Source organism: Hippichthys cyanospilos, chromosome 5 (genome assembly GCF_059441005.1).
Source record: "Hippichthys cyanospilos isolate Australia breed blue-spotted pipefish chromosome 5, RoL_Hcya_1.0, whole genome shotgun sequence".
NCBI lineage: Eukaryota > Metazoa > Chordata > Actinopteri > Syngnathiformes > Syngnathidae > Hippichthys > Hippichthys cyanospilos.
This window is the reverse complement of record NC_142373.1, coordinates 13,943,088-13,955,786: the sequence shown is the minus strand read 5'-3', so window position 1 is coordinate 13,955,786 and position 12,699 is coordinate 13,943,088. Positions and strand designations below refer to the sequence as shown.

At 40.7% G+C, this 12,699-nt stretch overlaps 1 protein-coding gene across 1 annotated transcript in view; it reads right to left on the bottom strand.

Moving 5' to 3' along the window:
• dnah7 (dynein, axonemal, heavy chain 7) overlaps nucleotides 1-12,699 on the bottom strand; it is a 48,061-nt gene that overhangs the window by 26,695 nt on the left and 8,667 nt on the right. Inside the window, exons 18-30 of the mRNA XM_088414469.1 lie at nucleotides 11,795-11,981; nucleotides 9,222-9,415; nucleotides 7,877-8,075; nucleotides 7,649-7,789; nucleotides 7,015-7,227; nucleotides 6,840-6,949; nucleotides 5,280-5,448; nucleotides 4,457-4,559; nucleotides 4,134-4,261; nucleotides 3,838-4,050; nucleotides 3,397-3,495; nucleotides 2,718-2,966; nucleotides 1,315-1,464 (exon numbers count right to left, since the gene is read on the bottom strand). Of these exons, the coding sequence (XP_088270595.1) occupies nucleotides 1,315-1,464; nucleotides 2,718-2,966; nucleotides 3,397-3,495; nucleotides 3,838-4,050; nucleotides 4,134-4,261; nucleotides 4,457-4,559; nucleotides 5,280-5,448; nucleotides 6,840-6,949; nucleotides 7,015-7,227; nucleotides 7,649-7,789; nucleotides 7,877-8,075; nucleotides 9,222-9,415; nucleotides 11,795-11,981 (2,155 nt within the window). The remainder of the gene's footprint in view (nucleotides 1-1,314; nucleotides 1,465-2,717; nucleotides 2,967-3,396; nucleotides 3,496-3,837; nucleotides 4,051-4,133; nucleotides 4,262-4,456; nucleotides 4,560-5,279; nucleotides 5,449-6,839; nucleotides 6,950-7,014; nucleotides 7,228-7,648; nucleotides 7,790-7,876; nucleotides 8,076-9,221; nucleotides 9,416-11,794; nucleotides 11,982-12,699) is intronic.

Here is a 12,699-nt window from a genome sequence, read left to right as displayed (position 1 = left end):
CAGTTGTATCTTGTTTTGAAAATGTGTGCTTTTAATATGCCGCACTATATTTTCGTTTCCTGTCTTACCTTCCCGAAACTAATACATTTAATACTATGCTTCTCTGATGGGCTGGCTCTTCAATTTTATTATTGTGTTTTGTCGATATTATATGATAAATATTGATTGTGAACGGTTCTGGATATGTGGAGTAGTTATGTGGCGTTATAAAGTGCTTTTGTGGTTTCTATAATGACAATGTGAAGAAGTTATCAAGTACTCTGGAACAAATTTTAGGAGGCAAGCAAAATCATGCAAAAACCCTCACCCCCGCTGATGTAAAATAATAGATTTTTATGAAGCATTAATGGAGATTTAAAGTTTGCAATAAGAGAGTGAAAGAGCTCAAGATGAGCCAACTGTATTTTCCATTAAATCCTTTAATCCCGCGCCCGTATTGAATCAACGTCTTCCATTGTTTGAAGGTCACAAAAGAAAGGATTGAGACGCACGTTTCGCTGGCGGAGGAAGCATCGACAGACGCATTTCATTAAACCCTAAGCGGTCTTAACACCAGTTAGCTGAGAAATTGACTTGATTTATAATCATCAAAAAACAAATAGCAGACTCCTGGTCTGAAGAAAGACCTCAGTTACAAAAATATTAACTCCAAGGGTGCCTGAACACAAAACTGCAATAAACGGAAAGGCTGGTTTTGATTGAAATTGTCTTGCTTGAAAACGTACTAGATTTCTTAATGAAAAAAAATAACTGAGTTACCAACCAGTGTTCGTTTAAACTGAATTATTTCCAAAGCAGTTTATGGGTCCTGAGCACAAAGAAATTTAACGCTCGAGGACCCTTAATATTTGATGAAGGTTAAAACACTTAAGGACCATAAATGATCCTGTTATAAAAGTGTTGAAACAAATCATACGTTTTTTTCTTTCAACACATCAGCTCTTTTTAGTAACATTTAACTAGTTTAAATAAAAGATATAAAGTTTGCTAAAAAAAAAAAAAAAAAAAAACTGATTTTATGCTTTGGCAAAAACACAGCATTTTTTTTTCCAAGGCATAAAAACAAACAATGTATTATTTTCCTCTAAAACATTCTCAGTCTCTGGCCTGAAGCCATCTGGTGGATGTGGGTGTGTTGGAATGGATGGAATGATTTGTCCTAGCAAGAACATGTACATCGCTGCTGGAAAAAAGGTGATGAAAAAAATAATGGCACCATATAGGTCAAAATGTCTCGCTATCGTATTTTTGAAAAAGTCAAGACCGCTAGACACATGACCATGATGTATGAAATACAATGTAAAAACACCTTACCTGGGAAGACGCAAAGTTTCTGTAGCTGACAGCCAGGATGCCATCGGACCATTCGTGGGAAACCGGGTCAAATTGACCGTACAGCTGTCCCATTGTAATAGATTTAGGATTGATAACTGTGATCTGCACTTCATTTTCTTCCATCAGGCCCTTGCATCACACACAAACAGGAGAAAATGCAAACAAATATCTACCCACAACATAATAATGTACAAATCAAAATTCGACAACCTCATTTGCTTTTTGCATGTTATAAATTGTCAACAACATGAATTCAACATGTTCAAATTTTCTTTGCGACAAGATCAATAGAGATGAACTTCGAGTGACCTATATCGGCATTTTGGCAACTTTTATTGCTGCTATGTGTGTTCCTCCCCTTCGGTCCCTATGTAAGCGTGAAATGATCCAACAGTCAATCAAGCGAAGGGCTTACCAAAGTCACACTAACATTTTTACTGATTTTGGGACACTGGATTGCAGGACGCACTGTGGATTTTTGAGAAAATTTGTACATTATGGAACAGAAAATAAGAGTACTTTTTGTTTCGTAAAGAATACATTGTCCTCATAACATTACGTTAATTTATTTTATATTTTTTACCAAAAGAATCATGAATTTGTCAGCAAACAAAGACAAGGTCAAAGCGACGATGAAACAAGTTTTTCAAAGGGATAAAAGTTGCCTTTTTTCTCTACGTGATGAGTGGATGCTGCGGCACAGAAAACGACAGTGATAGATGCGGCTTTCCTTTGTGTTCTATCAGCAGGCCTTCACGTGTCTACTGGCTGGGCTGCATCTCAGCCATGTCAACACAATCCGCCGCCTGGGCCAGATTGATGGTGACGGCAAACACAACAGCTCTGACAAATTGGATCCACATATTTACTAAGTATTGAGCATAAAACGATTTGATTTCATTTTTGAGGAAGGGAGGGAGAGCAAGCGCTCAGGGTTTTCCTGATAAAAATGCAAAATCTATTGGATAAGAAGGTGGTGACAAATCGGATGGGTTACAGTGGCGCAAAAGAGGAGTTGAACCCTGACAACGAGACGTGACATGTACAAAGTCTGAAAAAAAAGTACACATCTGTCCTCACTTGATACTTCTTTAGTGACAATTACATAAATCGAAGAGTCAGCCGTTTGTTGCCTCTGGCGTACAGTCAAAGCAATTTGGTCCAATTTTCAGCATGAAAAGCTACACGTTGAGCTCTAACCTTTGTAGACAGCGCAGGTGCGCTGGAGCGTAAAACTGTCGCATCTTGATGCCCTGATGCATCTGACAATTTGGTGACTGAAAGTAGACTCAATTTTATGTCCGCTGCAAGCATGTTGATGTATTTGTGTAGGTCGTGTGCCGCAATGTTGGTGAATGTCTTTTAAGTTGTGTCTACCCTACCTTCACACAAACATCGTGAAGGGCCGCCGAGAGCACGCGGTACGCACAGGTCTTGCCCCCGAAGGGTTCGCCCACCAGCATAAAACCGTGCCTGACGATCATCATCTCATACACTTGCAGGATCTTCTCCACAAAGAAGTCGGTCACTTGCAGGTTCATAATGTCACAGTTTTCTCTGACGGCTTCCAACAAAGTGCTGTAGTCTCGCTTGGGGAGAGTGACGCCGGGGAAAAGGTCTGACGTGATACCCTGAGGAAACCCATTAACTGTTAGCATTAGCATTACGCTTGCAAATGTGTCATCATATAACACGGCTAGTTGTAAGAAAAAACAGATTATATTAGGAATAAACCTTTTTTTTGGAAGAAACGACCTTTACACTGAGTCATCCCTTTAGCTGTTAGCATTAGCATTACGCTAGCAAACGTATCATAACATGAATAGAATAAACCAACAAGCAAGACTTTTGTTTTTCCTTACAAAAGCATATTGTAATAGGAATTAACCATTTTTTTAGAACAAAAAGCTTTTTTTTGATTAACAAATTATGTTAGAATTACCAGCAAATGTATCACATAAATAGGATATACCTGTAAGACATTTTTTTTCCTGATTATAACAGTAAACTTTTTTTGAATCAATTTTTTAAGCCTGTATTATTAGTTTTATTGGTACGTACTCCAAACAACTGCAGATCCTGGGCCAGAAACTTTGGCAGATTGACATCAATAATGGATCTAAGTAGCAAAGTGTCTTCGTTCTCATCTGGAAACGCAAGCTGCAATGCAACAAGCACAGAGAGAACATGTCAGATCATGACGAATTGAAGAGGAATATATATGAGCTGCGCTAGCACTGCCTTGTATATTGCATGTCACACACGACTGGCTAGCTATCTGTCCATCTCTTTTTCTAAACCATAAATCCTCTATACAGTTGCTTTCGACCCGGAGCCAAGGTCGGCTGACTTTGCAATACAAGTTGAATTTGTAACTCGAAACATGTTACCTCATTTTTCTCCACTGATATGAACAAAAATGCCTACAAGAATAGACATCTTCTAATGTACTATCAGTCAGTGAGTTTCTGTAATACTTTTGGTAAATAAGGTAAGATCTACCTTAAGATTTCCTGCGGCAGTCAGCACGGACTTGACGGCCCTCATCCCGTAGTCGTAGTGATGCTGAGAGGAAAGCTGCTCAGAGCACAGGCGATAGGTAGCCACAATCTTCACCGAGAGGGGCCGCGCCGTCACAAAGCCGCAAGAGTAGAGCACAATCTCTGCGATCAACGCGTAGTCCGGCACCATCATGGCCACGGTCCTGAACAGCGCCTGCGGCCCACAGATCACACCCTCAACGGTGGTTCCGAACTCAATCAAAACGTCGTTTTGTATTAAAAATATTGATTGGATACCTTGAGGTTGTCCGGAAGTTCCGAGCGTCCGGCATAACCGGGATTCATGGTGATGAAGACAGCACAGGACGGGTCCAGGGTTAGTTCCGTTCCTTCAAACATCAGCAGCTTAGCATGGGCAGCAATTCCTGAAGTCAGGGTGACAAAGCGCTTTGTGACCATCTTGATGCATTCGTCAATCAAGACAAATTTTAAAGCAACCCTTGGTTAGTCGCTAAAAATCTCAATTCCATAATGGAGTAAAGCTGCAATATTTCGTGCACGGATAAGTCACAACACATCACGATTAGAGACTTTTTTTAATTTTGAGTGGCGAAACCAACCTCTCTGTATAGTGAGGATCTGCTGAGCGACCACCGACAGTACTTCCAAGTCGATTCTGTTAAACTCGTCAAAGCAGGCCCAGGCCCCGCAAGACAAAAGGCCCTGCTCACATATGCTCAGTATCACAAATACATTTAAAGAAGACATACAGTGCTACATTTTCTATAAAATTCACAACACTTCCCAGATATCCTCCAAATTCTTATGTTTCTGAAATTAGCCAATTTTTGGGGATGTGGAGAGTCAGGCTTTTGTTACCATGACAACTGAGGGGGCAGGGCCTTGGCTTTGCAACTACTGCAGCTTCCACTTGCGAAAGCAAAACCCAGTACGGGAAAAAAAATGCAAGCCCATGTCAAGATAATGAAAGCATTTGCCCTTGTCAAGATAATGAAAGCATTTTCAGACCTTCATATTAATGATGGGAAAACAAAGCCTCATGAAGCACTTGTGATTTTTTTTTAATACCTCCAGATGGTGCATTTGGTTTAAAGGGTGGTGAAATGGAAATGTATTCAATTTCTACTGCATGCCATCTAGAAGAGCAAAAAAGTGGTTCATGAGGTTTCATTTTCCTATCATTACTTCATACGTCCATTAAGTGGACAAAAAAAACAAAGACTAACTGTTTGACACAACTTGATGCAGCTCTGCCTACCTAATGAATTTGACACTACTGAAACATATAACACAACATACTGAAACAGAGACATGTCTACAGTTTTTTTTGTTTCTTTACAGTTTTTATAGAAGCCATAGAAGAGTCAAATTTGCATAATATGCTTTTTTAAAATACATATAAAGTCAGAAAGGTGTACTCACTTTGAAGAATTTTCCCAGGGCAATGTAGTCGAGTCCATCAGAGCAGTTGAAGACCACACACTGCTTGGCCACAGCCTTGGCCAAGTCTTTGGTGGTTTCCGTTTTTCCTGTGCCCGCTGGGCCCTCTGGGGCTCCGCCCAAATGAAGATGGAGGGCGCCAAACAATGTACTGAAGGACAGGTGAATTCATTGCAATCAGTCCAGTAAAAATGGATCTTTGACTTCTATAGCTGTCAATGGCAGTGAATGAGTTAAAAACCAACATTCACTTCCTCACACACAAAATAAAAGTTTAGTCATGCGCTGTCCTTTTGCTGGTGACTTCTTGCCCTTGTGCTGTTAAGTTTTCAGATTTTGTAGTGAGTCATTAAAGCTATCTACAAGAGTTCACCCGCAACTATTGCCTAAAATTGAAATGTTTTGCAATTTATGATTGTATGATTGCCAGTTGTGCAGTGTATGACGGCTTAAATTTTGTAGAGTTATTTTGGTTGTCCTTAACATGGTTCCTTCCGATCAAAATAGTTGACTTTTTTGTGGGTCTGTCATGTATTCTGCTAGTGTTCAATACCACTTGTTTTCAGACAGATACCAGTGAAAGTATTCAATTCTTGAGTAATCACCTGTCAGATTTGTAAAGTTGGAAGTGTTCCTTTGCCCAATTCCAACTATTTACTGTATGCCAGAAAACCCTATTCTGCTTGAGGCGGAAGACCGTGCCATGTTTCACAAAATAGTTCCTCCTTTTATTCTGCCTTGGCCACCTACCCACAGGTTTTAATGATTAATGATTATCTGGCTGCTTTGCTGATTGTACTCCGCTGTCCGCTGTATCAACTATTATTTTAGCCTCCTGGAATATTCTTCTTCCGAAATCTAACCACGGGATTGGTCAGCTGGGAGCTCGACTCTATTGACGGAATTTTCTCGATTAGAAGAACGGTTAGAGGGGAGCCGTATTGCCTCTCTGGAACATTCGTTGCTGGATACCCCATTAATTCCTGAAAGTGGAAGATGATGTGCCTATCGATCTTCTCCATAGAGGATGTGGAGGATATCTACAGTATATTATTGGAATCTTGATAACAGACATCCTGGAGTTGGAGTTGGTGAGTTCCTGATTTATCGCAAAATTTCCCAGCCAGGCACGGCTGGATTGGAGAACAAGCTGCCGGTCTTCTTGGAGGGTGTTGGATGAGCAATCAACACTCACGCGACGAGTGAGCTCAATCGCAAATCGCATGCGGTTTTTGAGTCCTCTTGCAAAACGGTTCTCATCATGGAGAAGTTGGCACCTCGCCTCGAAGAAATTAATGGCTAATCATGCTAATTGAAGTCAGTCTCATGTTTGTCAGCCTTTTCTCCTGGAGGAGGAATACTGTTGGACACGACAATCTCCCCCTCGAACCAAGTGGGGACAAGGACTGTCTTCATGGCATCAAGAAGATATGCTTTCGCATCAGCTGAAGGACACTCTTAATGCACACATACACCATACACACACAACCCTAACTTCAACACGTGCTGAATTCAGAATTCACACAAAGGCGTTGACTTTACCGGTAGCAGCGGTCCGTCAGTGGTGTAATGACCAGACGCGGGGTGTTACCCAGATACTCATAACCATAAGGCAAACCTGCATTGATCATCTTCGTCTGAAGATCATTATCCTGCACAACAGAATCCCACTGAGTATTCCTTAGCAACTGGAAAACAAAGACCAAATGTTCCGTACCACCCAGTAGTAGCGCAGCTGGCTGAGCCACAAAAAGTCGTGCTCGTCGCTTATGCCCTTCTGCACCAGTAAGCCCAGCACATCGCGGGCGTGGACGTCCAGCACCACCAGAGCTCCCAGGGTGACCCGGTTCTGTTTGGACAGCTTGCCTCGCACCAGCTCCACAATGTCGTCAATCTGCCTGTTATTTTGAGCCAGGTAGGCATCCAAGGCCTGAAAATTGACATACAGCAGCCAGGTCATTTTGGGGAAACTCGTTTTCTGAGCGCATAACTGTCAAGGTGCTCTTGTGAACAAGAAAATCATTTGCGAGAAATAAGAAACCCTGGATCTTTCTTTTCGTGCTGAGAGGTCAGAAAAACAACAACTTCAATCAAAACTAACAATTTAACCACTTACAAAGGAAGAAATCATCTTCTCAACCCCTGCTGCTCACTTGCAAAAAAAATCTCCCATTTTTTTACTGATGTTTATTGATTAAAATAAATAAAAACAGACGAAATAAAAGTTATCTAAGGTTGGACATTTTATCATGTGAATAATTCTGATATTTTACAATTTAAGAGAGCCTAGGGCTTGAAATATGAAGGTGAAAATATGACGTCACGGTTGCTTCGTACTGCGTGATGCTCACCTTCTGTCCCGATTTAATAGCGTCGTGGATATCTTTTGTCCAGTAAACTTGTGAAACGCACAGCACCGCCTGGCCAGGCCACGAGCGCACCCAGTCGATCCGCAAAGCTTTGGGGTATGCTTCGATAGCTTCCCCGACGACCTGAGACAGAGCCCCAAAATGGAAAAGGGCCTCGGTTAACAAGATCAAATGTATCGGATCAGCTTAATGTGGGTGAAAAAAGGAGACCTTATGCAAAGAAGCAGTCATGTCGTTCTCCAGTTCCAGAAGCCATTTTTCCACCTGGCCGCGAGCGTTCGGGGTGCAAATGATGTCCACCAATTGGACTTCTTCGCCCTCGCTGCTCTTCATGTGAGTGATGTCAAGGTCTTCGGTGAAGGTTACGCGAGCAATTCCCTCAAAACACTTTTTCAAGAAAGGCTGCACCCTGAAAATAGGCAAAGAAAGGCATCATTTATTAGAGAAATGATGGAAATAAATGATCAAGTCCTAACACGCTAACCATTGTTCTGCTAATACAGTGGTTCTTAAGACCTTATTTCAATTAAGTCATCGTTATTGAAAAGTTAGTCACAGTCACAATAACGCAATTTAGCAATATGTTGCTTCATGTTCTAATGAATTTGAAAAGGCAGATGTTCTGTTCCTGTTACAGATTTAAAAAGCAATAGATTAGACTTACTATATAATCATTGTTAAAATGTTACGTACCATCAAAGTACATTCAGGTAACTCAATTTGGTAACCAATGTGCTAACAGTAAGTTGGCAGCCTGAATATTTAAAAACCTTAAGGCAGATTGATAAGGATTTTTCTCTTTCCTTTCTTCATGAACTATTGCTAAAATTTGTATTTAAATAAAAACCATAATGACAACGCATTTATAAAGGAGACATCGACTCCACAAATTCTTTAAAAAAATATATTCTATGCAGCACCACTAATCAAAACATGGCATTCTGATTAATACTGTGTTTGTGGAAAATGATTCGTTCCTCCATCTCCATCTCGAATTAAAATGGCAAGAAAGTTGCTCAGGTAACGTCCAATAACGGCTCAGCTTGCAAACGTCACGTAACAAAAGTCAGAGAAAAGATGAGGTTACCCGAGAACTGAGAAACTGTGATGTCATTTTCAGTGGGGAGCAAATGACAAAATGGCCACCCTCTGAGATGGATGTCGCTGCTTCATGCATATTCCACAGATTCATTATTACTCAAATTGTCATCTTTAGACTAATGGGGTGCGTAGAATATGTTATTGTAAAGAAAACCTTTGGTATGACTTCTCCTTCACCTCCAAAAATAGAAACGGTATTGTTTTCTTTATGTCTTTGTAGGTTTTCATTCATGTTCGTTGGCAAAGGATGAATTAATGCAACTAGACTTCTTACATTCATGACAGGAATTAACTAAACAGTGTGGTACTGTAACGGTTTGAAACGGTTGAAAAAATTGCAAGGATTAAGAAAATCATCAAACGCGGAAAATGTTGAACAAAGCGGAAATTTTTTGGGATTTCGATGATGGAATTGTTCGGATGGGTTCCAACCGGGACACTTCGCCTCGTTTACCTTGTCGGGTCTTTGGTCTCGGAGAGGATTTCCAGTAGCTCCTCATTGGACAGGAAGAAAAAGCGAGGGAAGTAAAGACGTTTCTTCTCCAGGTAGTTGTTGAGCCCTTTTAGGATTATCTCCAGATGCTCGTTGGACTTCTTTTGCCGGTTAAGCATTTCGCTGATTCTGATTACGACCAACACATGCTTGTCCTGCAGAGTGGAAATACATTAACAGAATGTTAATATTATTACAAGCTTGGTATTTTGAGAACCCTGCAAGTTAACTGAAATTAATGGACGTATCATTAATTCAATTCAGGCACGTGTCTGCTTAGCATTTTGTTAAGTTTTATACGAATGCATATCATCATTAATGATGTATTTCTTTTTAAGCAGACAAGCCAGAAATAAAACTTATTATGTTACATGATCAATATTTTGGAATCGGTGGCTAAAATAAACCTAGAGATACCACTACAAAAGAAGTTCTCAAGTTTGGTCAGACGCAAACGTATAGAACATGGTTGATATCCACTGGTCTATACTAACACGACCCCTCCCCCTTTTTTTTTAATTTACCTGAGTAAACCAGTCACCTCAGACAAGCCCTTAGCTTTGCTAAGGAGGGTATAAGCATGGCTTTTAAACTTTTTCTTTAGGGAAAAATGCCCCTTTTAATTTGTGAAAAAAAAAATCCCCGCACAAAGCAAACAATCAAGTGACTAAAAAAGAAAGCATCTCAAAGCATTTTCTCCCATGACAAATGCCAACGTGCGTTGGTGTGTGGGTCTCCCTGTCCCTCGGTGGTCTTATTTTCTTTGCAAGTGGAGATAACGGTGCCCCTTCCAGACAAAATCTATAATTTCTATTTGACGCTCAGCTCCAGCTTTCGCCTGAAATTGATGCGACTGCTTTCGGGTCCACTGAGCACGTTGTTACCCTTTGCAAACTCTTTGAGGACGGCAGCCGTTGCAGCCGCCACATTACGGCCTCTTTCGGCTCCATCGAAACCTGCTCGCCTTGATTCTTGTTTCTTCTCTTATCTCATACTCGGTTTCTCGATTTATTTTGTACAGTTTTGTTATGTTTCTACTCTCCTTGCCTTTTGTGAAAAAAAAAACACTCTGTGCATCTATGTCATTATTTCAAAATGATGTTAAAAAATTATGTAAAAAGCAAAATCAGTCTTGCAGTCATGGAGAATAACAGATATCGAGAAACATTTACTTTTGAGAAGATTAAATTATGAGATAATTATTTGGACAATTTAAAATTAAACTAGCAACAAAATGATTCACGTATTATTAATAATAATTATCAATCAATTTGATCATCAATAAGCTTTCGATGAATGGTTGCACTGCTAGATGAAAGCATGCAATTCTATTTTGCATGTTTTTGAGATATACATATTGCATGCAATGACAATATTTTCGCAAAATATTGTTCAACCCTACTGCATAGTGCAGGATTTTTCATAACCACACATATTTGTTGATGAATTTCCTCAAAACTGTCCCCTACACTACAATGCGGCGCCACTGCAACAATTTTAACCATTTTGCATTTGTTTTTCTTAATATGTCATTTATCCACTACTGAATAGACAATAGAAAGTAATAACAGGGGCACATCCCATTTTTTTTCATAAACCTGTTTAGTTAAACAATGCAGCACACCGTCACCCACGTCCACCACACTAATGAGACATTGACTGCCATATTGTTTACTAAAAGAGTGATGGGGCTCTCTCAATAATGCCGCAATAAGACTCCGTGATGAATTGCCGGCTTTCTATTCCGCAGCCACATTCGCATATGGACGGTATTGTGTGATGTGCGCCACAATGAAAAAAAGCAAAATTGCCAAGCTGTCCTATCAGCTCAGCACATTTTCTGCCCCTCTATTGAGAGCGTCGGAGCGCAGTATAAAAATGCCATTATGGCGAATAATGCATGCATTAGAGGACTGTAATCACAGCTTTCCGCAGACTAAATGCATAAGATAGAACCTTCTAGCTATTGTCCCAGTAACAAAAGACACAAGTTTGATTAAATCTGTGATTATTACACAGCCATTGTAGTACCAACCGTATGGCTCATTCATACCCCATCGAGACTTTGCATGTGAATCTGGTTTGGCCCGGCTCAGGGCCTCATTTATAATTAGGATTGGCCAAGTCACGTTCTTCACTTCTTCTTCACTCGTCCCAGAAAATCAGAACAATAAAAACTGACTTTTCACGGGCAAAAGGACCCAGCTCCATTTGCACAAAATCATCAAATACTGTAATTTCCAGAAAGACGCACCTGTGTATAGGACACACCCTTAATTGGGGGATCAAATTCTGCTCATTTCCATGTTACCGTGTACTAGACGCACCAACACTGCGCTTTGAATCATACGCCTTCACATCTTCAGGTGTTTCTGAAGTTGTGACGTCACAGAAGCAATGTGATTAGGAATTTTACAGCTGTGTGTGCTTATAACGTCACTTTGTCGCCCTAGAAGTGGATACAGCAACTACACTCCGACTGACTCGAGAATATTAACTCGAAATGTGTCATTACAGATAGATGGACAGCTTACCTGAGCAACTTGCTTCATGGTGTCCTTCCAGGTTTTGTCCACGTTGGTGAAACGGCGTCCCTCTTCGGGCATCTGAGCCATGATGTCGGGCGAGCTGAAAATGGGCTCCAGGTAAAGCCACGTGGCTTGAACCTTCAACCACTCGTCCAGGATCTCCTGGAGAAGCACCAAGGTGCCCTCCCACTCGCTGCAAGTGCAACACAATCTTAACTACTGACCAAAATGTTCTTCCGCACATCCAGAGGAAAACGTTTTTTTTATTTCGTTTTGTTTTTTATGGAACAATGACATTACTGCTCAATTTCCAGAATCCCAATTACACATTGAGTTTTTCCATCCCATAAAAGGTGGGTAAAGATCCAGCACTTTAAAGCAATATCAGAGCTAAAAGGTAAGCAAAGCTGTACTTGTCCTTTCATTGAGTAGCATTTGCAAAAGGAGATGTAATTCCTTCCATCAAACATCAAACATCACAAACATCACAATCGAACCCTTGAATCTTGAAATGCTTCCTAACATCTATCCACCTCACCTTTCTTCAATCAATGCATCCTTGTCTTTCTTATTTCCTTCCATGCTTTCATAAGATCCTTTTTTACTTCCTTTCATCCTCCTCCCATCAAACCTTTCCTATACTGCTTGACTCCTTTCTTCCCCTACCTACCGTTCCATCATTTTTTCCTCCTTTCATTTTTTCTCCAATCATCCTTCTCTTTTATTCGTTCCTACCCTCAACCCTCCGACCCAAGATTCCATCCCTGATTCCCCCTCCCTTCCTCCCTCCCACCAGTTTTCTTCATTCTTATCTTCCTTCCCTCCTGAATCCCTCCTTGCCCTCTTCTTTTATATCCTTCCTTATTTTCCATCCTTCCTTCCTCCCTCCACCCCCCCCCCTTCCTTCCCAT